We start from the raw sequence: 27,734 nt of genomic DNA on the forward strand, positions 1-27,734 counted from the left end.
TCGTGTACATTAATTAAACGTAATCGCGGGAAAAATAAAATATGGAGTAATATACTATGTTCCTTTGGCTAATCACTTAGAAAAATGAATTAAGGGTTAAGGGCGTACGAGTGAAATGAGATGGAAGTATGGCACGTAACAAGTTTGCTTATATGTTTCGCAAGCGCTTGTATTTGTCTGTTATGGCAATCTGGCGTAAATTATGTTTCCCAGGTAATTGCCAGCTCGCTGAACTCTTCGAGTTAGCGACAAGCACTTCTCTCTCTCTCTCTCTCTCTCTCTCTTTCTTCCCTTCTCCCGATCATCTTATCCATTATCTTTCTCCCTCGCATCTAACCGTTCGCTCGCGTCCACTCTTCGCGCGTCTAATAATCATGTAAAGCAGCCCCGGTTATCTATCCGCAATAATTGCACATTGTCGAACGCAAATTCATGCGTGCACCGCGCGCCTGCGTCAGTAAGCAGACAATGTGAAGGCGTGCAAGAACGCAGACGTGGTGCCTCCCTCCTGCGACGCCCTCCGTCGTCGTTACCATCGTGACGTCGGTGTCGGGAAGAAGGAATAAGACGTCGGGTTTTTCGGTGATCGTAAATTCCGCGCGCGTAAATAAACCGCCGATGTTAGTCGCCGTTCCTCTCCGTAGATTTCTGTCGTTCATCGATCGTTTGATCCATTAAATCTCGAATTAGCTCTCTGACCCTTTTTTTTTTTTTTTATTACGCGATTATTCCTTCGTTCAACCAAGACTTGACCAGGCAAATTTTACACGAAAAATGAGATTAACTTTGGAAAAATTGTATAAAAAAGTTATATCGAAATTATATTATAATCAAAAAATATAATAAAAATAGAAAAATATAATAAAAGAAAAAATCGAAAGAGACGAGAGATTCTAAATTTTTTATTTTTTTTTTTTAACGCGATCGATGTTTGTACAAATGTATTATTTATAAAGATAAGATAATAATTATAACATCAAAATAAAATTGATAGATACAGACAAGGGATATTTACGTGTTAAGTAATATAGTTTAGAAATATCTATCTTATGCACGGATTGTTGTTAGAATATCAAACGGGACGTGGTGCGAAAATTTTTGCGAGGCGCGAAATCGAATCCGCCAAGTAAATTAGCCCAGGCGCAATGATCGCGCAGTTATTGCTCCCTTAAATCAGACGCGGCCGAATACGAGATACGTTTGCGGCCAAAGTTTATTTAGCCTCGCTTTATGGCTCACTCCGAATTCACTTAAGCCCGAATCGCTGCAGGAATCGCCGCGATGTCGTCCCATGCGATTCGGAATTTTGGAACCGCTCCAAGCGACCTTTGAATAGTTTTCGGAAGCGGCGAGGAGCAGAAGAAAGGAGAAACAGAGAAAATGGATAAAAAAGAGTAAAGAGCGGCAGAAAGAGAGAGAAAGAATTATCGTGAATCGGAAATTCTTCTCCGTCGCGTGGAAAAAAATTTATGATAACGATAAACTTTCGTTGATTATTCGGGCGAGCATCGGTATAAATTCGAGAAAAGATTATGAAATACTTCAGAATATATTACGGTAATCACAAATTAAAAAATTACGTGAGATTTTTAATTATTTACAATAATTCACAAAGAGAATTTAAGCGTAAAATAAAATTATTATTGCAACTTATTATATATGTTATTAATATAAAAAAATCATTAGTATGATCAAAAACATCGCTGCCACGTTTTCAGACGCATTGAACCTTGCTTATTTCGTTTTGTTCGACATTGTCTTATTCTCGTTTCGCTATTCTGGATACTCCGTCCCTGCTCTCGTGGCAATTCTTTCGACGCCGGAGGTCCCGAATGCAAAGCACAATAGCGACTGGCATTCGAAGCTGTCTGTACGCTTATTCGGAGCATCCTCACGGGTAAGAGCTTATTTTCTGTTGGGAGAAGAAACGAGTAGCGACTGCGATTAATCTGCATTCGCGACGGCGCGTACCAATTCACGCGAATGTTCTTTTGAATCTAGCCTTAGCTAAAAACACATTTTCGGAATTACACATCTTATTTTGCAGGTATTAGAGATAATTTCTTTCTCTCTTTTCATATAAGAGATTGATCGTCGAAAATATTACATTTTCCAACATATGTGTATAATAAATTGACGCGTGTGTGTAACATATAATAAAATTAATTAATGCGACGTTAAGAGAGCACAAGACTCGATTCTCGGAATTCAGAGGGTTTGCCAAATATTTCTACTATCGTGTACAGGTCTCACGAGTCTCTCTCACGAAGGTTCGTAGTTCGCGACCCGCATATGTCCCATCGAGGTATGCGCCTCGCGTGCCTGGCGCATCTGTTGCACACGCGACGCAGCAACTCGCGATACACGCGTTCGATGTTACGCGTACAGGGTGATCCATTCCAACAATACATTCTAACTGATGACTCACACATTCTAACCTCTCCAAGTAATGATTAGAAAAACGACTCTGTCATTTCAAACATAAAATTGACGTATGCGATATGTGAGGGGACCGATGATATTTTCGGCATCACGTCAATCATCCTCTAAGATGAAACTCTTGGAAATTTTTACGATAAATAAAGCGTTAAAAGTGTTATAATAAAAAGAAAATATTTTTTAATTAAAAATTGATCTTTGGATGAAAAATAATTTTGTTCGAATGCGCGCGACTCGTACAGGTAGTTCGCGAAACGAGCAGCTGGCGGATACGAGAAAGCGTCTACAGTAGCAATTTGCAATTACTACCTAGCTATTATTTGACCACACACGTACGAGCCCTCAATATTGAACTACAACTAAGCTTCAGGGGTTTATAGTTTCGACGCGGTCCAGTTCAGGGACCATGCGCATCCCGGAGACCTCTTTGGACCTCGATCGAGGAAGTACGCGCGAGGAGTGCATCATGCAAGTCGTGGGACGGGAGTTTGAGGTCACGGGTCACAGTAGGTCGTGTCGTGGTAATTAAGAGGTATCGCGGACGGCTATAGTCGAAACGCTGATATAATACGCGGAGAACGGAGAGGGGATGATACGTTATCTAGCGCGTGTAACGTGAAGCGTGCGAATTGTAAATACGCTCTTAGATTTCACAAGGAAGCATATCCTGTGATGTATTTTATGAATCTTGTTTATGCGCCAGAACGGTCAACGGTTTATTGACGTTCGTAAGACAGCTTAGCAAATATTTGCTCGGATCCCAAGACGAGATTGCACTGGATGATTCGCGTAATAGCATACACTTATGTTTTACGAGTGTTAAAAGTATTGAGAGAAAGTATCGAGAAAATATAGAAGAGCTCCTTATTCCGACTTTACGCTTTGTAAGATGAATTTATGCGAAAAATGAATATGAAATGTTTATTACGAATTTTTGATCTATAATTACAGTGTAATTTGATCATAATGTGACAGTAAAGAAAAAGAGAAATGTCTTTTCTTTCTTAATTAAACAACGCAATTAAAGGATTCATTAGGACACTCAAGAACCGATGACCCGTGAAGTGAGCATTTATGCTCACTTTCACCTGCAGTCGATTGACAGAGAACTAGACGTTTTCAGGTCTTGTAAGAGAAAAACACACTCTGGTTCCGTGATCGTTCCTGCTTTCGCCGTTTGTACAAAACAGAACGCAAATGTGCGATTAAAAATACTCGCAAAAAATGGACAAAATATCAAAGATTACGAGAAGATTAATATAAATTTAAATAGTGAAACTGTCTCTCGACTTCTGTCTTAATATTATAATTGATATATATTTTATACAATACGCGAAAAAGAGCACAACATTTTTACCGCACAACGCGATTATCGCGCATGAAAATATATCATACGGTAATAAAAATATGTACGGTTATCGGTATGTGATGTAAAATCTTTTTACATTACACACGGGGCATTTATACGAGCGCATTGTCTCGTCCATCATCTCGGTAATCGAATAAACTATCGACGGGAAAATAATTTAACGCCAATACTGCCTACGTGAGTCGTTATCGCGCGATACTCCCTCGCGTGGCATTTCACCCGGTAGTTAGTGGGTTGCTCGGGGCGCGAGTATCTCTCTCTCTTTCTCGCGATGCGTGTATTTGGATATTTTTAGAGTGTGGGTGAATCACTGTTTGGCCGAGGCAGCCAAGCTCACAAGCCCCGACTCCTAGCTCCGACAGTTAAATCACCGATTTCAGAAATAACGACCGCGCGAAATTAATAACGCCCCTCGGTACCACACTCTCTCTGGTCACAAGTTTCCCTTTTTCGCGAGTTGTTCAGCTGATCGCAAGAAACCTTTGTTATTATTATTGCATGCTTTTTATCGTTAAATGTTGTATATCGCTAATCAAATCTTCCGTTTCTTCCGATGAGATTTTCCTTGTCTAGGCTCCCTGTATATTCATTGTATCGAATTCGTTATGACACGCGTTTCTATTCACAATACAAGATTGTTATCGTTATCTTTCTAGCAATCAACGTTCCGTTTCCGAAATAGTTATAACGCGAGCGGAAGTAAGGAAACTATCAATAATGAAACTTATTTTTTTTTTCTTTTGCCTTTACGATCAATCACTAACTGTTCTTGTACAGCACACGATATATAATACTATAGTATTACCTTTACGTGAAATCTTGATAATAAATACTTCAATTCCACGCAATGTCTCATTATGCATAGTCTCATTGATGCATAGTTTTTCAAAGAATCATCGAAAAGGAACGGCGGTCTGGTCGAAGGAACGCACGCACGCTCCCGCGTCTACGTGTCATTCATTATACATTTTAATAAGGCAAGAAAGCAAATATATATACGCGATTGCAAGCACCTGCGCTTACTTATAATTAGCGTGCAACCGACCACGTTGCTTACTAGCAGCTCGTAAAACGGGCGTACCTCGGTCTGGTACGTAAGTCTAGACCAAGCCTGGACTAGACCAACGAGACGGCGCATCTCCGAAATAAGCCCCTATATTCTATTTCGAGATCGACACGCTGCGCGATACAGCACCTTGATGTCGGTATAACACGCTAATGATTCCTTCATCAATCTCTCATTCTCTCTCTTTTTCTCCCGATCTCGCTCTGTTTCTTGTGCCACTATCTGTTATTGCGTTTTCTTTATAGGCGTTGGTATTTAAAGTCTCGTTGGATTTTTCGTCACGTTTGATTCGTATTCGATTAGACGAATTTTAAAGAAATTTGATACAATGGCTCATAGAGAGAAGAGTTCTCGCTTCTTGCGAGAAATATATATATATATATATATATATGTCAAATATCGATCATTTTTCAGAATTTAAAATTTTAGACCATCTGTGTATGTGTGTGCGTTCATTAATTCACGATTAATAGTAAATGTAGATAAATAAATCGAGTGTTCGTTAAACATAATTAATACGCAAGTTTATAACAGGACCGCGGTCTGTTAATCTTCGCTGTTTTAATTTCTTTTTAATTAATATCCAATTACTATAATTAATTTTTAACGAGTGACGATAATCCGCACTAATGATATTGCACGTCGTAAATCCAAAATATATTACATTGCGGTCAAGCCTACAAGCAACATAAAACATTCATCTGTAATTTACAGTTCGCATTCGCAATATGTACATGCAATATATCGTATTTTAAGTTTAACAATTTCGATGGAATATTTCCGTTGTTGCATTTCAACGAAATCTAAATATCTGGAACGATGAGTGTTTCTGTAAAATTAATTAATCGCGTGTAAGAGAAAAATAATTTAAAAAAAAAAGGTTATTTTCTTATTGAATGATATAATCGTAAGCATAAATTTTAATAACGACTCTTTATATCCAATATTATACTTCAAATACGATTAACGTGCTTAATCTTCTATTGATTTCTATTATACAATTTCATATTTCGATTTGCCGAATTTTACAAAGATGTATCTCTAGAAATAAAAAAAAGAGGGGTGCTCTAGAGAAATTCTTTCGTCCTTTGACACATCTCTGGCTCGTGCAACTTAGCCTTTCTCTCTCTTCCTCTCATTCACTTGCGCCGCGTATCTACACCCCCTTCCATCTCTTCGCGCTCGCTCTCGCCGCGGTCTCTCCTTCCCGTTCACGTCCGCGTGACTCACGTCGTGGCGTACGACGCACCTCGATTCCTCGATAAGTGTTGCCGCCTCTCGGGGATTTCGGGAACCTCGTCGGAGATTCCCCTACCTCGGAGCCGCGAAACGTGCCCGACGGTGGGGATGCGACGTCGTGGAAGTGGGGAACCACCACAGGGAGAGGATGGAGAGAGGACTAGCTACGGCAAAACTTTTGTCCATTCACGGCCGGCACGCTCCTAATTGGGAGTACGCTCCGAGGTCTCGTTCCACGCGCACGGATGCTGCGTGAACGCGCTGCGGACCGAGCCGGAACTGATACTTAGATAGGAATTTGTATTTCTTTTTTTTTTTTTTTCTTCACGCTCGGAATCGACACTCGACCGAGCGCGGATCTCTCATTTATCGAGTCTACGCCGGCGGGTGTTGTTTCGATCGCTCGAATCGAAATTATTTTCCTCGGAAAATTATATTGCCTCCGACAGAAATGTCATCGAGTCGCGTGCGCGTGCCGTAAATAAATTTTATAAAGGTATATAAAGGTTAATAAAAATTAAATTTATTAAGCGCCAAATGCAGACTCGTATATGCGAAAACTTGTTCTGCGCGCAAAAACGTCCTCTCTCTGTTAGTACTCCACAATACTATTTGTCAGCATTCATGCATGCTTATCTAAAAGGAAGTTATATTCGCTAACATATACATTCACATATGTCAATGCAATTTCCGTTCGGTGAACAGAAAGTTTGATCACTAGAACTCTCTGAATGTAGTATTGTTTTTTTTTTTTCAATCATGGTCTTGAGAGTTGCTATTTCATTTCGAAATTGCAGACATTGTTGTAACGATTTTTTACGGATTTTTTTATAGTGGCAGGATGAATTTTTTGTGCAACGACCTAATTCTGCAAAATATCAACACGATTAACTTGACTGTAATATGAAAATCATTTTCACCATATATTAATTTTATGTTTGCGCGATGTGAGATTTTGCTATAATTTATTGACGCCGTGCTATAAGTACATAACTCTTTTATATTCTCGAATGATAAGCAATGTAAAACATCGGCGTTGAAAGTCAATACAATCATGTCGAGAAATGTCCTATGCTAACGAGCTGGGAGACTTCACTCGATTGTCGTCGATAGCGCGCGAGTCAGAAAATTGCGCTGCAATCTTCTGCACGTCGCCAGACGGAGCAATGTACTTTATTCCATGGCGCGTATTGTCATCTGGATACTTTATAGAGTTAATTTATACAATATAATAAACCCCATTCAGGCTTGTCAACAGCCTAACACGCGAATAATGCGTAATATCTAAAATATTAATTTTTATTTTCATTATATTTTTGTTTTTTGTCACTAGTCATGGCCTTTAATTTAATGCCCTGAAATGGTAAACTACTTTGCAACTTTGCTTAGTTTAGAAACCGCGCCGAATTAAAAGTACGAATTCACATTGTTCAGCCACCACATCGCAACGAGAGGAGTTATTTGTTTCCATTTGTTTACACTTCGCTCGGCTACGTTTTGGTACGTTATACTTATTCATACAAAGTACACTTTGCGGTATATGAATAATCTTAGAGTAATTCTAATAATTTAAAAAAAGTCTTAAAAATCTACTTAATGCATAAAAAATATTATTTTCACAATTAATTTAAATTTACGATTTTAAAACACATTGTATCTTAAAAGGCGTGTATCTCGATTATATTTTCTTCAATAGTAAAATGCAAAATTGCAATCTTTTATCGCGATGTTGTTTATATTTAAAACATAAAACAGAGATTCTACCTAAAGAGACTTCCGTTTTCCCAGGTTAGGGATGCCTCTTTCTCTCTCTCTCTCTCTCTCTCTCTCTCTCTTATGTCATTAACTCGTAGCCTAATCAATAGACATAATTATGAAACTATGCGCCATTAATAGTCCCGTGCCGCGCGGGTCATAATCTCGTGGTGAAGGACGGTGCGGCACTAGTTCGCGCGTTATTAAACGGGTGTATTTTATAGGAAACCGGTAGTTGAGTATAATAACGAGCGAGGGTTGCCAACGTTCGATTGTGTGTGTGTGTGTGTGTGGTGGGGGGATCCATTAACATTATTATATGCTAAAAGAGAATAACTGATAAAATGAACTGCGTTTCGCTTTCTAAACAATATTAAGCCAATCAGAATGTTAAAATTTTATAAAGTTCAAATATATGAGTTTTAATACGCTGATAACAATTTTTTAACTTATTATATTTTACGATATTATTTTTCTAATATGTAGATAATAATATATCTATAGATAATTATATACAAATTTATAAGCGAAATAGAGGAAAACACGATAACAAAAGAAACATACAGGCGTTTCTATTTTTTGTAAGAAATTTAAAAATAATGCTTTACTTCGTGGCAAGTAATAGTAGCAAAAAATATTGAATTTCATTCCCAAAATAAATCTGATAGACAAAGCAATAAATTATCGAAACATCCGATAAAATATCGAATTTATTGCGGAACTTGTCGTTCATTCTCATGTGTCTGATTTCTCCTCTTTTTTCGTCCCGCGGTTGACTTTCCGCTAATCAAAGGATACGACGAACGTTTGCATTTCCTGCGTCCAGTCATTAACATCGGCACGTTTCGGTGGGGCTTTATCGTTTATCAGCGAGCAACAACCTCCTTCTATATCGGCCACTTTGCCACAAGTCGGCCGCGCCATCCCCAAATCGCTAAACTATCCTCCAAACACCAAGTACCGCACTAGGGAAACTTCGACGTTAGCCACCCTCACACCTTCGACCTTTGACCGTAGAATCGGCCAAGTGGCCGAGAATCTGACCAACGAGCAATTACGTGCCGAGGTGCCGAAAGATTTTGCGGTGGAAGATTTACCACCAACGGACAGCTAGAAATTATTTACGAAGCTAACCGACGAGCGATTCTATTTTCGAGATGCCCAAGACTCGCCGCTCGATAGTGACGTTTGACAAAACGCTTCAAACGTACAAATTATCTTAATGAGCGAGCGACTTATAAATCATAGCGAGCGGGATAGTGACAGCTGTACATTCGTTACAACTACGGGCACGTTAAATTCTTTTTAATTTCTTCCGATTCTGCCTTTGCGGAATGGCAGATCGTTTTTTTTTTATTTATTTATTTATTTTTTTTTTTTTTTTGCTAATAATCAACGATACGAATACTTCCAATGATACAGCAAACGACCGATCTTAATGGATATCAGTTGCGCGCGTTATTTATCAATACTGACGGAGAAACGCGGTGATTTAATTTTTCCTTATTAACTGTATTTGATGTACGTACCGATTCGTCAACAGTTATCGAAACAGACGATTTGATATGATATTCGCGAGATACACTTCCAAACAGCACGTTATAATAAAACCATTCCGATATTTGGCTTGTCAATTATATCTGGATACTTTCTCTAAGAATCGCACTGTCGGTGATGTGACAGATGAAATGTTTTTATTTATCGGCAAGTAAATTTCGCGAAAATCTGACGTAGAATTACGACAGTTTCTAGCAAAATCAGATATATAATGATGACTAATAAAACACGAGTATATACAATTTTGAGACAGATGCGAAAAACGAAAGATAAATATAAATATTAATAATTTTAGCTTTATTTCTCTTTAAATTTAATTTAATAAAAAAAAATATTGATATATCACACACCAGTGTCGAATGTATATTAAAATTATTAAAATATATTTTTCACATTTAATAATTTAAAACTTTCTATCGGTAATACATTCTCGTTTGTGTACTCCGAAATTATATTCATAATCTTTCATATTTTCTTTCACATCATATCTTTTAATATCTATCAATAAAAATAGTCGTGAGACTTTTTTTAAACACATCAAATGAAATTTAATCATTTAACAGATAATTACAACTGAAAGCAGCAATTATAATGATATGTCACACGTAGATGAAGTTAATCTTAATTAGCAGTTATATAATAGATACACTTTGAGTCACAATTGTTATCAATAAGAAATATGACAATATTGTACATTTAATGTATCTTATCAGTTCCTCTTATATTTTCTATATTTAATATCTCAATAATTTTGTAGATATATTCATGTATCATGTTACACATTATTCGTATAATTTAAACTACAAATGTCAAGAGAGATTGCAACGCTATCAGAGAGTAACTAACGATTCCAAAATATCGCGGCGATATTTATAACGCGGTATCAATGCGCGTTTAAATTGAAAACGCGGCGTAAGGCTTTGCAGGAAAATGTGTGTATTTTCCTTTCGAATTACGTAGAGCGGCCTGTCCCATCGCGTAAATACTGGCGGCGTATCGAATGACTGTGTTACCCGCATCGAGTAGATTTTCTGATTTAAGCGTTCCTACTAGCAGCGAACGCGTGACACGGCCGAACCCTCCGGCAACCCTCCGGGATTATCTCACCCCACGCCAACGCCGAACGGCCCATTTCCGGATATACGCAGAGCGAACGCACACCCGTACGAGGTTCTCTCTCTCTCTTTCTCTATCTCGAAAACACAAAATACATCCAATCATGATCACTTGGCCTCTCGTGTGACCGAAAATATTGTTCTACCCGCACTAATTTTCGTCACTAAAACAAAGCGCACGCAGTCACGACGATCGCGATCACTTCCCTATATGTCATGTAAACAGATTTTCTTTCCATTTTCCGTATATTCGCACTGGTCGCTGAATTCTTGTCGGTAAAATTCAACCGATCGCGAGGATCGCGATATCACTTGAGTTTCGTGTGACGAGCGACGCGGGAAGGATTAATCCTACATTCGCACTATTCGATGGCACTAAACTCCCCGCGGTAATTACATTATACGTACGTGAAATATATCGTTGTGCACTTACCTGTTGCCAGAAGTGGGCGAGCGTGAATAAGGGCTCCTTTTTGTAGAGCCATTCCATGGTCGTTATATTCCGCGAGTTGGCCTCCGCGGAGGCCTGCATGCTGGCCAATGCCGCCGAGTTTAGACCCGCTAATAAGGGCTGCTGGAGCGCCGCAGTCACGACGGAGGTGTTGCTACCGGCTACCAGATTGGCGTGGTACACGGTCGCGGTCGGCGCATCCTCCGAACCACCAGTAGCCAGTAGTTGGGCCCCGATCGGCGCTGAAGGCCCCTGGAGCCCCAGTGACGAAGCCACTTTGACGGCTTCGAGCTTCTCCGGCGGGCGCGAAACAGCTCTTCCTCGTTTGCCGCCTTCGCCGCCGTCTCCGCCGCCGCCTCCGGAGTTGCCGGTCGTGCTCGGGGAACACGTTTTAGGCGGCGGTTCCGTCGGTAGCGTCTCTCACTGGCAGTTGACGGCGTAGCGCGAAGCGTGTCACGCGTCCACTTAGCGATTTACACTTTCGTGTTATTGCCTGGCGATCAACATCGCCGGACTGACACTCTATCGTGGCGGCGTGCATTCGATCTTCATGAGTTTACCCTTTCGATAACTTTCGACGGCCGTACGTTTTACAAGCGTTTGATAATTGTCACTCGCACAGAGTATGTATTTTATCTATCGATTTAGTCTAAGTGAAATTTCTCCATCGATTTTTCTATCTATCGATCTGTGGTCCGAGCCGATCATCGGGACTAACATGTAGCGCGTCGCGATTCGTCCACGTAACGTTGAGAATCAAACAACTAGAACACAACGACACTAGCAATTCTGACGGTAGTTTCACGTTTGTCGAAAACGTGCTCGGTACCACGGCATTATCACCACTATTGTGCCGATAAATGTCTCGATCTTCCTCGATCGACGGATCGTGATGATCCGTATCATTCGTCACCGTGTCATTAGTCACCACTATTAGAGGATCGCGGTGTTCCTGGACCGGGCCATCCGCGAACTCGTTTTTTGCGAAGAGTCTCTCACAGATGGTAATTCGCCGATATTAATGCTGAACTCTCGCCGTTGTCGTCCACGTATCGATAATGCGAGCAGATCTCAACACGCTGCCGCATCACACGGCACGGAACAGATCAAATGTTTACTCACTCGCGCCAACGAGGATCCAGTTCGTGACACTCGCGCACAGTCGACAACACAAAAAAAAAAAAAAACAATCACGACGAGTCTCCTCCAGTCACGAGGTATATCACTTGGAGATTCGGAACACTTTGGTGACACTTGATGCAACACTCGATTGATACGCCACGCGATTTCGAAATCTGTTTTTCTCGTAATCCGTTCTGCGACAGAGTCTCTTGAATCTCATCGATATCGATCTGATAGCAAGCTCGATGTCACGTCCGATATTTCCTCCTATCGATAGGCCAAATGATAAGAGACGGCTGCGTTTTTCCGTATCCTCCCTTTTTTTTTTCTTTCCCTTTTTCCTCGTTTCGTGGTTCCACTGGCGTACCCGAACCGTTGCGAACCCTTCAGTTCGCTCTCGTCCGGATGACCTCAAGAAGAGAGAACGAGACCCGTCCTAGCAGGCTCCTAACCTGAAACTAAGAGCTACCGGACGACCGATGCAATGCCTGGAGGAGGCGCGGAGCAAATAGTGGGGAGCAGGCGGAGTCTGTGGCACATAGTGAGGGTAGACCAACCCCCCACGCGACCAATCTCGGACTCTGCGAGCAACCCTACTACGCTCACGCGCCGTCTGATCTCGGTAAGGATACCGCGCTAGTAGGGATAAGCCGCGGGAAGGAGTGGGAAGCCGCGGAAAGAAACGGAGGCTGGCTAGGTGGTCCCTACCAGAGCGGATCTCATATTTTCAACTCCCCGACCGCCCTTTCCAACCCCTGCCGATCGCTAGTTCCCTTCTTCGTTCCTTCCTCTTTTTCTTCTGATTTCCCATCCTTTCCATCCGATCTATCTCCCTTTCGTTCCATCTATCGGTCTGTTCCATTTTTTAAATTTTTTATCTTCTCTCTCTACTTTTTTTTTGCTTCCTTACTCTCAAGTCCGCGAAAATTCTTCATCTTGACAATGCAAATAAATATTATATAATAAATATTATATTCTGTCAAAAAAAAAAAAAAAAAAAATCCGGATTATACAAGCATGTTGCGATCTTTTGTCAGATGCCAATAATTTCTATTAATGATTCGACTGAGTAAAATTGAAAATCATTCATGTCAACAATAATCAGAGTAAACTGTGAGCAACTGTCTAAAGATAAATCGGACGCTTGATTATGAAATAAACCTGATTAAATTTTATTAAACCCGATAGAAATAAATATTTTTTCTTGGAACTTTTTTAAATTGTGACAGAAGAAGAGCACTAGATGAGACGTAAGGGAAAGGAAAAGACAGACGGAGCATTGAAACAGCAAAGTTAAGTAAACATTTGTAAATGACAGTTGTCTATAAAAACTTTTAAATGGTTACAAGTAATAGAAAATAATTTTAATTAAGAATCAAAACTCGATTAGTTTCTTTAAAGTAAAATTTTTTTTTATTAAATTTGACGATTCTGTAAAAAATAAAAATTATAGAAAATTATTATATATCAGAAAAGTAAAACTATTTAAATTGTCATTTACGCAAAAATAAAAATTACAGGCTGTTTAAAGACTCCTTCCGCGAAGTTTATCCACTACTCAGTTTCTTTTTTTTATATCTAAAATTACTTGAAAATAACTTCAAAAAAAAAAAACCGGACAAGTTTTCTTTCTAATTCATGAACTAAATCTAATCGAAGTTAAAAGCCAAAAGCTTGATCAATGTAGATATTATATCTCAATCGATCATTCATTGATTAAAATCTGTTATTAAGAATTTAGCTAAAGCTTCACTGCATTAATAATTCAGTCCATGAGATAGGCGAGAGATTTCTTAATAAATCCTTTAATTTGGAATGCTCCCATTCAAACAAATTATGCGTGTGCGCGATTTTAACTTTATACTTTTTGACTGTAAAATTTATGTCATAGGACAAAATATTTTTTTATAAAAAATTCATGCACGATTTCTGATGATTATGTTTTTCACAAGAAAAGAGAAGAGAAGCAATATCGAGCAATTCATACGAGAATTGTTTTTGTCGCGGTGTTATAGGTTTGACTTATGCGTCGTAAATAAAAAAATAGGCTAAGGGCACACGCGTGCAGGTAATAGCCCACAGAAGGGGTTAGCCGGTACAACCCGCCTTTTACCGCGGTAAACCCACTTCGCACCAGTTAACTTAGCTAGTATCGAACTCTGCGCACGTACGAGCACACATAACGTTCATTTTCATTACTGATTGTCTACCGTACTGACTTTCGACTGCGTGAAAAGTTAATTGTCGCACTTTGATAATAATAATATAATATAATAAATCGAGATTTTGGATGCCGCAAAAAAATCTTACAATGTCACATTTGCAAAAATGGTACAAACATGTGCAAAAATTTTTTTATGAAATTCTAAAAATTGAAATTTAAAGTTATAATATTTGAAGAAAACATAATGCGTCTTGAAAAAATGTTATTATATTACTGTTAATTTAGACATATTGTTAACTATATTTATGCAAGTAAATTATTTTTGTTACTTTTAGATTTTATTGCAATACAAGTTAGGATAACACGTTGCAGTTCCTTCGTTACTAACCGAACATGGTCAATATCGTTAATATTAATATCATGAAACTAATTATATGATACATATTTTTATGATACATTATTAGCAGTTGGCAGATAAGCACAACACTAGCATAAATTAAAGTTAGCAGAAAGTTAAGAATATTTAATGAATGTGGTAGTATATATCTGCAATCTATTCAACATTTCGGCACGCTGTCATTAAGATACTGACTGGATACTTGTTGCTCGATTAACAGAACGTAAAGTTGCAGCGTAACGATCGATTTTGTATGGTTAAGTATTCCGCGCTAATTCACAGCACCATCAACAGTTTGGGATTGGTTTCTATGGCTGTTAGTTTAGGGAATTTCAGCTAGTTGTTATTAATGTGACAGTGTCTGTTTTCGTATTCCGCAGGAGATACCATTCGTCTCGAATGTATTCTCGAACGGTGCAAGCGAGATAAGCGATAATCGAAAATCGTTGCGACACGAAAAGGAGAGAATGTTGCATATAATTACTAATGAGAAGAAATCTACGTATTTTTATTAATTGCCGTTAATTCTCGATCAAAAAATGTTGCTTTTCTTCGAAATCACTTTTAGAATCCAAACGCATTTCAAAAGAGCGGCGATGAGAATAATTCGTGCAAAGTATCAATTGCGTTACGCACGTATACTTGCCACATAAAACGCGCAGAAATTTCATAAACTTCTAATTTTCGAAAGATCGGTGTGACGATGTGCGATTATGTCAGTTTGCGCGCTCGGCAGGCTAACATGCGAAATTTATCAGGCGCGACTCCATTACGAAAATACTACACGACTGGCATACTTGTCAGCGTGTACTTTACGATCACCCGGTATAGTTCTGCGGGGATTAGTTTGTCAACGCCGGCCGGCGTGCGCGACGTGCGTGTATATCTCCGTACGCATGCATGTGTCGCGGGCCAGGTTAGCAATTCTCGCGTCTTACCGTCTTCGATGCTTAGAAATATTACGCGTTGTTCACACTTGGATATATTGTTGGCAGAGCCGGTGGTCCGAACAAACGTTAAGTTATGCGATGCTCGTTTCGCCAATGACAAGAATGTGGACTCAAGTTTTAAATAGAATAAAGATACTCTGAATATAGAATTAAAACGCGATCGAGTAGAAATTAATTTTCAAGCGAAAGTTTGACAATTTTGACATGTTGCATCACGTATGTATATTAAGATTTTTGCAGACTTAGCTTTTATATTATTGCAGTAATATTTATGACATAATTGTGTATATATGTGTTGTGTAGCAATTCTTGTACATTTAGCATTTAGAAGAAAAAAAGATTATAATTTTTACAAGTCTGAGGTTCTTATTTCAGAAAAAAATAAAAAAAACTGAATATTTTTAATAATGTTACAGTGAGTTCTAAAAAGACTATGATATAGAAAATGTTTTTTTAATGAAATAATGTTTTATCTGGTTATAATACTAAAAAGATATGAACATCAAGTTTGCCAGATAATTAGAATTACAATCGAGATGGTTATTTTTGATCGAAAACGAGCAGATAAATTTGACTGACACTTCGTTACTTAGCATTTAATGAAGTAACATGAACTTTCAGTGACACATTCTGAACAGTCTATCGCTTTTAGTCTATTATTCGATAAGTTTTTTAAAATAGCCTTTGTATTGGAGAATTATATTACGTTATTGCAAACATTAATATTAAAACAGAGTATCTCGCAGTCAGATATGTCAAATATTTGTCAGAGAATACTAAATTTAAATAGAAATATTTTTTTATGGATTATATCGACTTTCTGTGTATGATAATATTACTAATCAAAAATATAGCGGTGATTTAAAATAATAAAATATTAAAATATTTTCAAGCATCATGGTGATGTATAACGAATACTTATTTTTTTGCCGATTTGTATGCGCGGTATTCCTGCACCCTTTTGAAAAATCGTATGTTAAAGAGAAATCGGACGATCGTTTACATTTACGATAAAGATAAAATTACGCCGAAAGTATTCGACCGCGTGTGGACACTCGGCGATTGGCCAAAAGCACGAATACACCCTCGCGTTTTGCAATGCCGTTGAGACGATTTTACTGCTCGTATATACACGGTATGGCCGGTCGGTTCTCGTAATAGTACGACAAGTTAATGCGTCGTCTGATATGCGACGTGCTGCCCGGATTTCGATGTACCATGGAATAACTCACTTGCGACAAATCATTTCGAGTTTAAATTACATATTTCCCAGACGTGTGTGCTCGTAGCAGCGCGGGTTTATGTCGCATTTACATCGTCCATCGATGAGAACAAAAACCGAATTTCTCGGCCATTTTCCGCGTCGCCGCTGCATCGCTTAAGCGGTTTCTCAATTGTGTTTCGCTTTATGCAAATTACCACTGTCGTCCGTCACGAATTTTTACACGTGTCGCCCGAAAAATACATGCCGGCCAAGAGTGAATGTTTTTATAATTCTTTGTCTCTTTTTTTTTTAAATATTAAATACCGAATATGTATCATGCAAATATATACGAAAAATCAACTGTCATTAAATTAATTCCGATGATTTCTATAACTGAACATAAAATTGTCTTGCTTGGAAAATTGATTTATGATGGGTTAAAATAAGAAAAATCGATGACAAAAAACATTGCTCAGGTCGTTATAATATAAAAAGTATATGTCAATAATATAAAATTTTCTCGTATGAGAAAAAGAGAGAGAGAGAGAGAGAGAGAGAGAGAGAGAGAGAGAGAGAGAGAGACATAGAAAGTTGACATCATCAGATCGGAGCTACTCATTGAGGTGACTTGAACGAAACCTTTAAGAATTTGAAACGCTCGTTTAATCGGAGGGATTTCTTTACCTTGTCACGGGAACGTCTACGACATCGCGCACGAACGGAACGGCCCGAACAAAAAGTCGTCGACTGCCGGCTGTCGAAAACGGAACCGCGAGAGACGTCGTGCGTCACGGTCGTCTTGGAATTTCGCTGCTCGCAGCAGAGAGACTCACTTTCTTCCAACGGTCACACGCTACTCAATATACCAGTCGACGATAAAGTCCCTTCCGCCGCCCTGTCCCCGCCATTGGTCTTCGAGTGGCAACGCGATTCTCTTCGAAGACTCCCCGGCGATTGTAACAATATCTTTTGCGCGGAGGCACACGAAGGATGCGCAACGAACGAACGAGAGAATCGTAAGTTCAAGAGCCGCGCTCAGGGACGTCGTCGCGCGACACGCTCGCGGTAGGAACGACATGAGACTTAACCGTCTGTATGACAGTAAGCAAAATCTTTTTTATACCGGATAAGAGTTAGGCGGGGGAAACGGAGTGAGATACGTACGATATCCAAAAGAACGAACTCGATCCGGGTATACGCGATGATTATTCTTCGAGACAACGCTCGCGCACGGATATCTCTCGCACGAGAAATTGTGTTTCTCAGAAAAACGTGCTGTCACCCGCCAACGGCTCGCGGCATTCGCGTAAGACGTCGAAGAAGCGCAGCTGACGGCAAAAGATCGATCGTAATTAAATAGTCCTTTGTAAAGTGGTTCCACTTTTTTTTCACGTTGTATAATGTAACGTTGTACCTAGTTTCTCACGAATTTCTTTGAGACGCATTTCTTTGCCTAAAGCCAGTTTACCCGGCGATTTTTGGAAAAATCTCTCTCACTAATGATGATCTCTCGTCAACGGTCGCGAGAGTTTCGCGAACACACTTGACGCCAGTTTCTGCGCGTTGAAACGCAAATGAAGTTTACGATCTCATACTCGAGACGTTAAGGTTTACGTGTTTGCCGATCTGAAACTCGCGCGAATTATAATAGTCAGCTAAGTGCTATCAACCGGGTCTCGAGTTCTCCGACAGAGAGCCACTCGAATCGCGTTTCTCACTCTCCTTCCCGAGCCGTAAGGCAAGTTGGTTGACCGCTTGAGATAAAGGTACGTAATGCGCCCGAGACGATCAGGAATCCGTCTGATGGTCACGTTCATGTTGGTCCCGTTTCGACTTTCAGATAATCCTAAAGAATGCCTGCGTATGTGTGACGTATTCGCGGAGACGCGACACTTATAGCGAGAAAATTCCACGAAAATAGCCATTGAAAAAATTTTATCGTAGCATCTCTCGAACAATTCGATTGCTCGAAAAAATATTTGGATTTTAAGATGTTACTGTTGCACACATAGTTTTTCATACCTTGCTTTATCAAACCAGCTTATAAAATTTTAAAGATATAATATCATGAAAAAAAATATTTTTAAAATAAGTAATTATATTGAATTTTTATATCTTTCTCTCTTTTCCCTCTTTTATCTCTTCTCTTATTAAAAATGATATATATAAAATATTCATAATAAAATTGTTGAAACTAGATATATATGCAGTAATAATATTGAAATATTTATAATAAAATAAATTTAAATTATAGTATAAAAAGTCAAATATATTTTTTGATTCCGAAATATATCGATTGTAAAAATATCAAAAAGATATTATTTTATCGCGCATAAGCAATTCATGTTTCAATATTAAATTTAAAAGAGAAAGTTTCTACATTTTATCATGATTTCAATATCGAATTAAGATATTGAAATGAAACGATCACGAATTTTATTTGCAATTTTATATCTAACTTCTATCTTTCATATTTCTTCGTATGATAATTATTTAAAATGCACGTATCGTGTGACCATTGATACAAAAGCATATCTATAGAAAATATTGCTCAAGATTATCAGCGCATAGCCCCTACGTGCCAATCACCCGCGTCAGCTTGGATTATCACGAAATCTCTCGAACGAAAACTTTGTCACAGTTGAAGATCATCACAAGTACACAATCACACATCGCCGGTGACAATCACCTGGTGAAACACAGTCTCTCCGCCGCTCTCCGCAGTTACTCTTCGGCGTCGTGTTCCCTCGAAACCGTCTCCCTCGATCTTCGCAGTCCGTGGATTCGGACGTTGGAAAAAAAAAAAAAAAAGACTCCGCACACACGAAGCAGATGAAAAAATGAACTCGTAGTCAGCAGTTAGGAAGCGCCTTCTTTACTCGTGCGAGTGTCCTCAAGTATGCGGAATGGTAAGGGGAGAGGGGGGAGGGAGAGGGAGGGGAGGAGCGCACCTTACACCGAAGCACTTGCGTGCACTCGCCCGATGATACGGTGCGTGAAGCGTCGTGGCGGGCTCTGTTCGATCCACGCACTCCACGGCGCCTCGTGTGCGTGTGCGATGATCCTACTGGGCCTGTGTTCTGGCCGAGACTAACTCGAGCGCTCGGTGCCTGCAGCCCTCGCAGTCATCCCTCCGGCCACGCACTTTTCCACCCCGGCGAAAGAATTGTCCGCCTTCGGTCTCGCGGCGCATCCGCCGCGCGCCATCGGTGCGCCGGGACACTCCGTCGAGGAGCGTCGTCGACGTCTCGCGGACGGTCGGTCGAGCGCTCGACCGTCGTCGACGTGCCCCGCGGGTGAACGCAGGGTGGACGATACGGGGTACGCGAACGCACCGAGGTCAGACAAGACTTAATCGGCTCGGGAGCGGGAGATTGCCTCGGCGCGGGCCGTACGGTGGCGCCGCGCAACGCGAAACGACGGAAACCAGCCTGCTGGAACGCGAGGGTGGTTACCCCCACCAGACAGTCGGCCACCCCTTCCATCCACGGCCACGAGGACACGGACCGCACAACGCCGAGGGACGGTTCACTATATCAGGTATCGGAAATATCGGTGACTTCAACGGGCTGATCGGAAAGAAGGGTTGTGCTACGCTCGAAAATGTACGGTTTAAATTGATAGGGCGCTGATTTTCGCGACGATTGGAGAACGTGCGACTGGAGAGATTAGAGTCTAATTACCTATTCAATGTTATTATTAATCTTTTTATTTATATCAACTTTTTACTTTTGTAGAAATTGAATTTATTGCTCTTTTCTTGATTGAATATTATTTCTTGATATATTGCTCCTAAAATGCAAGATTGTATGGTTAAGAATAATACTTAAATTTGTGAAAAGATGTAAATTAAGAATACACCGTTATCTTTCTATAATTTTTACTTTAATCTTTAAGAAATGGTATTAAGATTATTAATGAATCAAAGAAGATTTTAAAACGACTTTAAAAGTAGATTATAAAATATTCAGTTAACGAGATTATAATATGCACGTTATCCCAAAATAAAAAGCTTTTATATATATCTCGTGATATTAATTCTAAGTTTGCAAGAAGAGATATATTTGCAATCTCCGAGTAGACAGGTCGAAAAAATAAAAAAAAACTGATAGTTTGGCTCTCGGGTCTTCTTTCCGATCGTATCGGGAGTCGAAGCACGGCGACAGGGTGGGAAAAGGGGTGCATGAGCATGCGCTCGGAAGGGGTGATCTTAGGCGCAGGTTCTAAACCCCTCGCTGCCCCCACCGCCGTCCCTTCTGGACGATCACACAGCTCGACGTTTTTCCACCCTTATCTTTACTCGCTTCTCTCATCCTCACCCGAAAGCCTGTATATGCACTTTTGCAACTCGTACTGTAACGGCATTTGTCGCGTCAATACAAGATTGGTGTTAACTTTTCGTGATTTCTCGCGAAAGATCTTAATGATTAATAGCCGATGTTTTAACGAACATTAAAATTTAATTAGCCACACTTTCACTTTTACTTTATCTTGTTTGTGATTTAATCAATTATTATCTCTAGAAAATAATTATCTTATCACTTAATCCTTTTTGTCACAATAATATAGATCAGTATAAATATTTAGTTTTATAGCCGGTTACGTTAAACATAAACCTTATTTAGGCAATGGTAAAAATGATCTTATGAGATACACAGGGGCTATAATGTAACATGTGTATAATTTAGAGTATACGCACTCTTGGAAATGGCTTTTAGAAAAGTGCACTTGAACGAACGTTAGGATCTGAATAGCAGCTTTCATCCTGAGAGCCTTGGCCGACAATGTGCAGCACACTCTTTAAAAATTCCTGCCGGGCATTGTCGCAATCTTCTCTTCGAGAATTTGCACGATCTATTTTAATTAATTACCATTTCGTTTATATCGTCGAGTGGGTAATTAAAAATATTGAGCAAAGATCTTTAAATTTTTTAAGAACTCGTAATATTCAGTAGTTCTTGTCACAATGAAAAAAGCTTTTCATAAAATATTTATTTGTGACATAAATATAATAAATTATTTTTAGAAAACTTGTTTTCTCTAACAATCATGAAATTTATATTAAATCACGTACGACATCGTAAAAAAGTTACAGTAAATCGGGTCATTATTAAGTATAATTTTTGAGGGTCTCATTTCTAATTTTATATATTACAAAGAGATGGGAAAGTGCGACCCTCGAGAGGAATTAAAACTGCTTCCACGTTATTCTCGCGCTTAATGCTATTCGAGTGCAATTCTGAAGATCTGATGAAACGAGATCTCGGTTCGTCGCGTTGGCCATGACCATTTGCTGTACGTTACTTCGCTTTGTAAGTACATACAGAAACTTTGCCGCGTGTAAAAGACAAACCCTCAAATGACTGGAACGGCATTACTCTTCCGAGCTCATATACTCATATATTAATTGTACGAAGAGTTTTCTGCTAATATACTCTACAGCGCGAAGCGAATAGATCAAATGTGTCATCTTGATCGATGAATTATGCTTGCAATTAGCAATAGTTTATATCTCTAATAATCGCATTAATAAATTATCTTTCTATGACAGCTGTGCATAATTTTATAAAGTAGTAATAAATTCGCTAATTTTAAATAGATTTTTTTTTTACTAGGTAATATAAGAAAGAAGAATTTGTTGTTTTTTTGTAAATTGTGTAAGTGTTTGTTCTGCAAATTGAGATCACTATATACGCAATTGGTGGTTTATACCTGATATGTCTGTGATGTAATATACGTCTGCTCTGCAATCTATTGTTCAAGATTGTCCTCCTGAGACGAGGGTTAAGCGTTTACTTTCGATCACATAATGAGTGGCAATGTAGGCCAGGAACGTCCACAGGATCGTATTTCACTATACGTAGCGATACTCAACACTCTCGGGTCGAGTCATACAGGGAATAGTCGATTACATGTGGTACCATATTTCTCGGAATTTCGTATAATCGCCGTACAATACGTAATAATAAACGTGAGTATCGAACCTGCGATAACAAATCTGCCAATGGATCCTGCGAATGGAAATTTTTATATCAAAAATTAATCTTGAAAATTATGTAGTGCAAATAATGCAATTATATTCTTTTATACTTAAGCGATAAAGATGATGGATAAAAAGTTTTTTAATCTTTATACATATATATAATATCGAATTATATTTAGATAGAAAATATATATATATATATTGAAAAAAAAACTTGTGCTTGAGAGTCTGAAATGCGTTATCTTATTTTGCTGTCATAAACAAAACGATCGAACTTAAGAATACGTTAAAATTTAAAAATGCTTATGTCGCATGTATTGGTAGTATGTAATCGCCGTCTACACACATGATAAACAAACAAATGCATGCAAGAAGTACGCAATTGCGTGATAATTTCCTTCAACAATTCGGAGAAATTTCGAAGTATACATTGATATCGCGATATCGCTTGTCGATATTTATTCCTGTGTATAAAATGATGTGCGTTATTATAATTCCTTGAATTACGATCTTGCAAATAATCATGTCGATTAATATTAAATTGAAAAACACACATATAAATATTCATAATATTTTGTTAATATTTATCGGATTTTAATTATTCTGCTATGTAGAAAGTCTTAATTATTAAGCATATATTTTTTTCGCATATGTTATTATTTAATAGGAACAAAACAATTAATTCAAAAATAAGTATATTATCTATAAATTAGTTATACATATTCTAATCATTACGAAAAGTCTTAGATTCAAGGTGCGTTATTTTAATTAAGATATGCATATTTTATAAGGATAAGATTTTGTTTCCACGCAGCAATGATAAGCAAAACTAAAGCGGCCGTTCTTGCAGCAACGTAGTTCTCATGCTGCCTGTTCTACTTTATTGTGCAACGCGAACGTTGTAATTTTGCCTAATTACCACAGCAAGAAGTAATTTGCAATAAACGCTTCTGAGGATTAATTAAGACATTTCTTAAGAGAACGCGTTTAACTTTCATACGTATAATTGTGTGACGGAAATATAATTCATTAGCTTATATAGTCGCGAATCATAACGCTCTATTGTATGCTATATCTACCAATCGAAAGATCGAATATTATCATTTAATAATATATCGAGCTTCGAAGAGTTTTGCCTTATTACACGTTACACGTTAATAAGACTCAAATTTGTAAGTAATAATAATTAATTATACTCATTAATATAACAAATCAATTATACGACAGTGAAATTTTTCGTGAAGGTACTTCTGTATAATTTGTGTTACAATCTTATTCGTTCTCGATTCACTCGAAGATATGCCGGCTCAATGTTAAAAAAATCGATTCGGATAGTCTTGAAATAATTCACAAGGGGGTTCGTAGAGTCGTCTAGCCGGTTTGAGTTATCAATAGTGCGCACGACATGGGAAAAAGAGCAGTGACTATTAATAAACATAGGCAGAATTGTTATTCGAAGATTTTATATTAGCATGCGGCGAATTTGGCTCTGGCCCTTCGTTGGCCCAGAAAATATGCAACTAGCAGGAATACTGCGCCCAATCGGGCGACTTATTTGCCGATTGTCATTAAGATTCGTCGTTACGGATGTAATACTGAATTTCATCTCCCTGCATAATTAATAAGATTACTTTGCATACGTGCGCGTTTATGAGTGAAAAAGAAAGAAAGAAAGAAAGCGATTGCGAATAAAGTTCCATTGAAGAAAATTGAATTGTATACAAATAAAAAATTGTCAACAAATGTATACCGATTGTCATATATTATGAATTTCCGACAGGAGTCCTTGTTACAGGCGTGAAAAATATACAAACTCACACGATTGCGATTACATAAATGATTTAAAATTTATAATTACAAACGACTAATGGTATATCGTTACAAATATATGTAACTTATTATTTTACAATTTACTTGACGATTTAAAGTTCCGCCACGAGACGCTTAAATGTAAGAACGCGACTAATATCGTCCCTGAAACGATCACTATCAAACTCGCGGCGTTGTTGCGCAACTATCTCATAGACGACAAGTATCACACGCGACATAAGGACATTCGGTGAATATTGCGCCATTGGTGGAACTCGTCGTTCCGATCGAGTATTATCAACCTGTCGAGTAGAATACGCGCGCGTTCGCGCCGCATCGTGATGTATGTATTCCCCAAACAACGAATGCCGGCGGTAAACGATCGCGTTGCGCAACGTGAAATAATTACAACGCAAACGACACGTTTGGATCGACCTGATACGCGTTATACAATCGTTATACAATACTATACGCCGAGAACACAGAAATGAATGATTCGATCGGAGCGCAATGCGACGCTGCACTCGCTTATCTCTCTCCCTTTATCTATCTATCTTTCTCTCTTTCATTGGCGACGCGAAAATGTGCATCGTATGCACATCGGCGACTGGCGACGCGGACAAAATTGCATCCCTTCTAGAAGCCGTTCGTGATGAAAGTCCACCACGGCGCGGCGTCCACGGGTGCAATGGGGTAGGTCTGGTGTGGGAGTTACATTCCGGCCGAGATTAATTCGGAGCAAAGAGGAATTTAGCATCTATCTCTCCCGGCGGCCATAGCCGCTCTCCCTCCCTCCCCTCCCTCTCCTTTGCACTCGCGCGCGCGCTACCGTTTTCGAGCAATTATTTCAGCAACATTGCAAAACGATCGCGCTGTGCCCGTTGCCATCGCCGCCGCGTTCCCGCATCGCTGCACATTGCATGTCCGAGCGCGGCCTGGATGATGTATAATCGAAGATCGTTGCTGTAAACGTTGTTGTAAACAATACACCGTTCTACATTATTATCAGTGTAATAACGCGCGTATATACATATATTATTTACGGTGCAATATTAGGATAAAAACATAATTTGACGAGTACAATATTTTTTTTGCGGTATTCCTACCATAATTTGTAATATTGTCTACGTTATAAAACCGTAAATTCAGATACTAAGACATAAATCCGAAACAAATGATGCGGATGATCAATATGTAAATTTTCATTATCGCGACAAAATTCCAAACGTTCGTCGTATTTTTCGTCCAAGTCGATTTCATACGAGCACCTGGCGATATTTTCTCAGTCGCGATGACATATATTCAAACGGGACCCGTCGAAAACACCGAGAACGAGACAGATATACCAAGCTGTTTAATAATCAATGCACGTGTAGCAATAATTACGAATCGCGCGGAGAGTAGGTATGCAAAAGAGTAAGAGATTGCGAACTGGTTTCAGACAATGAGACATCTCCGGTACGATCATATTATGAGTATAATATGCCCAGTTCTCCGGCCCTTCGTTCTCGATACGCTTTCGATTATGTCGTAATTTCGATATGCTAAGACGACCGGAGGACTGCTCCCCTTTCTCACGTTCACTAAATTTTCTTTTATCTTATATACGGTCGTATCTTCGATTAGTCAGCTGCCAACCGTTCATATTAACATCTCGAGAAGAATATTTATTCGATACGCTTTATTGTTGAAGAAGAGAGAGAAAGACTTTCCGAGTTACTCTATTAATTAAAGTTATTTTATTAAAGTTATTTTAATTATATATAAATAATTAACTAAAAGTTTTATTTCAATATTAAAAATATTGTTTCTTTATATTATAAATATTTTTCTATATTCTTCTTATTGTTATGCATATATTATTCTATATTATTTTTTCTATATTCTTTCTATATTGCTTCTTTATATTAATTTAAAATTGTTTCTTTGTATAAGAGACTTTAGTTTTAGATTTTTACGACATAAAAAATGTAAGAGCATTTAATATAATTGATGCAAAGAAACATCTGCGAGCGTACATTCGGTCGGGAAAACATTAAGAAGCCGGAAACTATGATCCTGGGAACACTCGAGGCAATCTGTCAATCCTAGCACCGGTCCGATTCAATGAGATATTCGGATTAATGGCTTGGATCCATCGTGTACGTAAGAATCTATGTCCCATCCCGGAACCCACGGTACAATGGTCCCGATACAATGAGAGGAAATATCCACAAGATATGCAAATATCGGGCGCGTTCCCGATCATCTTCGGCGTGCTGAGCGAAAAAAGGGTTCGAAAAAGACGGGGCGCACATGTTCCGAGCATTTGCATACCTCCCGATGCACAATTTGCATACGAAGAAATTTGCATCCCGCGTATATACTCGCGATGGAGACGAGCGGTGTCTCCCGACCGGTCGATCGAAAGAAATTCGGGTATCGGTACATCCTCCTCACCCTCGTCTCGTCTTCTCATAGGTATGCATATGACTGTCTATTGAAAGGGTACGGATTGAAAGAGGGGGAGGGGGGTCCTGAGAAGGTCCTCGACGCAGAAATAATATATTAAGGGAGTAAAATGGTGCTAATACCTTTGTGCCCGATCTACGGCGAATAATCCCGTTTTTTTCCCTTTGTGGAAATCCTAATGTATTTTCATTTCCGTTGTGTGTCCCTTGTGTATGATCATTTCTGAATTTAAGATTGTCGAGTGGAGACTTAACGCGCCGTGCGCCCGCGAAACTGTCGTATCGTTATAACATTGATTGTAGAATAATAAAAATTGGATACAGTTGAATGGAATATGTATAGAAAAATTGTTTTTATATTGACATTTTGTGCTTGCATTAGTCACGTATTACATTACATACATTGAAAAATTATTTTGATATAAAATGAATTTTTACAAATCTGTTTAACGATAAGACGATACATTTTATCGAGAATATTCTAAGATTATAAGAATGGAAATGTATATTATTATTATACCGCGTATATTTATTTGTTGATACGCGATATTTCTCTCAATCGGCATGAAAAATGAAACGGGACCAATCGCGCTGGATGCACCATCTCCGGGGAAGAAAGAGCTTTTTCTCGGCTGCCGGAGTGTTTTTACCTGTCACGTTTGTC

General features: G+C 38.8%; 1 protein-coding gene across 4 annotated transcripts in view; it reads right to left on the reverse strand.

Moving 5' to 3' along the window:
- The window catches only part of LOC115239631 (homeobox protein cut), a 159,820-nt gene extending 139,924 nt beyond the window's left edge, over positions 1-19,896 (reverse strand). For 3 of the 4 annotated variants that reach the window (XM_029814249.1, XM_029814246.1, XM_029814248.1), the window contains exons 1-2: positions 19,518-19,896; positions 10,974-12,578 (exon numbers count right to left, since the gene is read on the reverse strand). In XM_029814249.1, coding sequence (XP_029670109.1) covers positions 10,974-11,072 — 99 coding nt within the window. In that variant the 5' untranslated portion in view covers positions 11,073-12,578; positions 19,518-19,896. Of the gene's footprint in view, positions 1-10,973; positions 13,470-19,517 lie in introns of those variants that run through there. The other variant, XM_029814245.1, reaches the window with a different exon arrangement.
- Between the last annotated feature and the right edge of the window lie 7,838 nt (positions 19,897-27,734).

Source organism: Formica exsecta, unplaced genomic scaffold (genome assembly GCF_003651465.1).
Source record: "Formica exsecta isolate Colony F162 unplaced genomic scaffold, ASM365146v1 scaffold393, whole genome shotgun sequence".
In the NCBI taxonomy this organism is placed as follows: Eukaryota; Metazoa; Arthropoda; class Insecta; order Hymenoptera; family Formicidae; genus Formica; species Formica exsecta.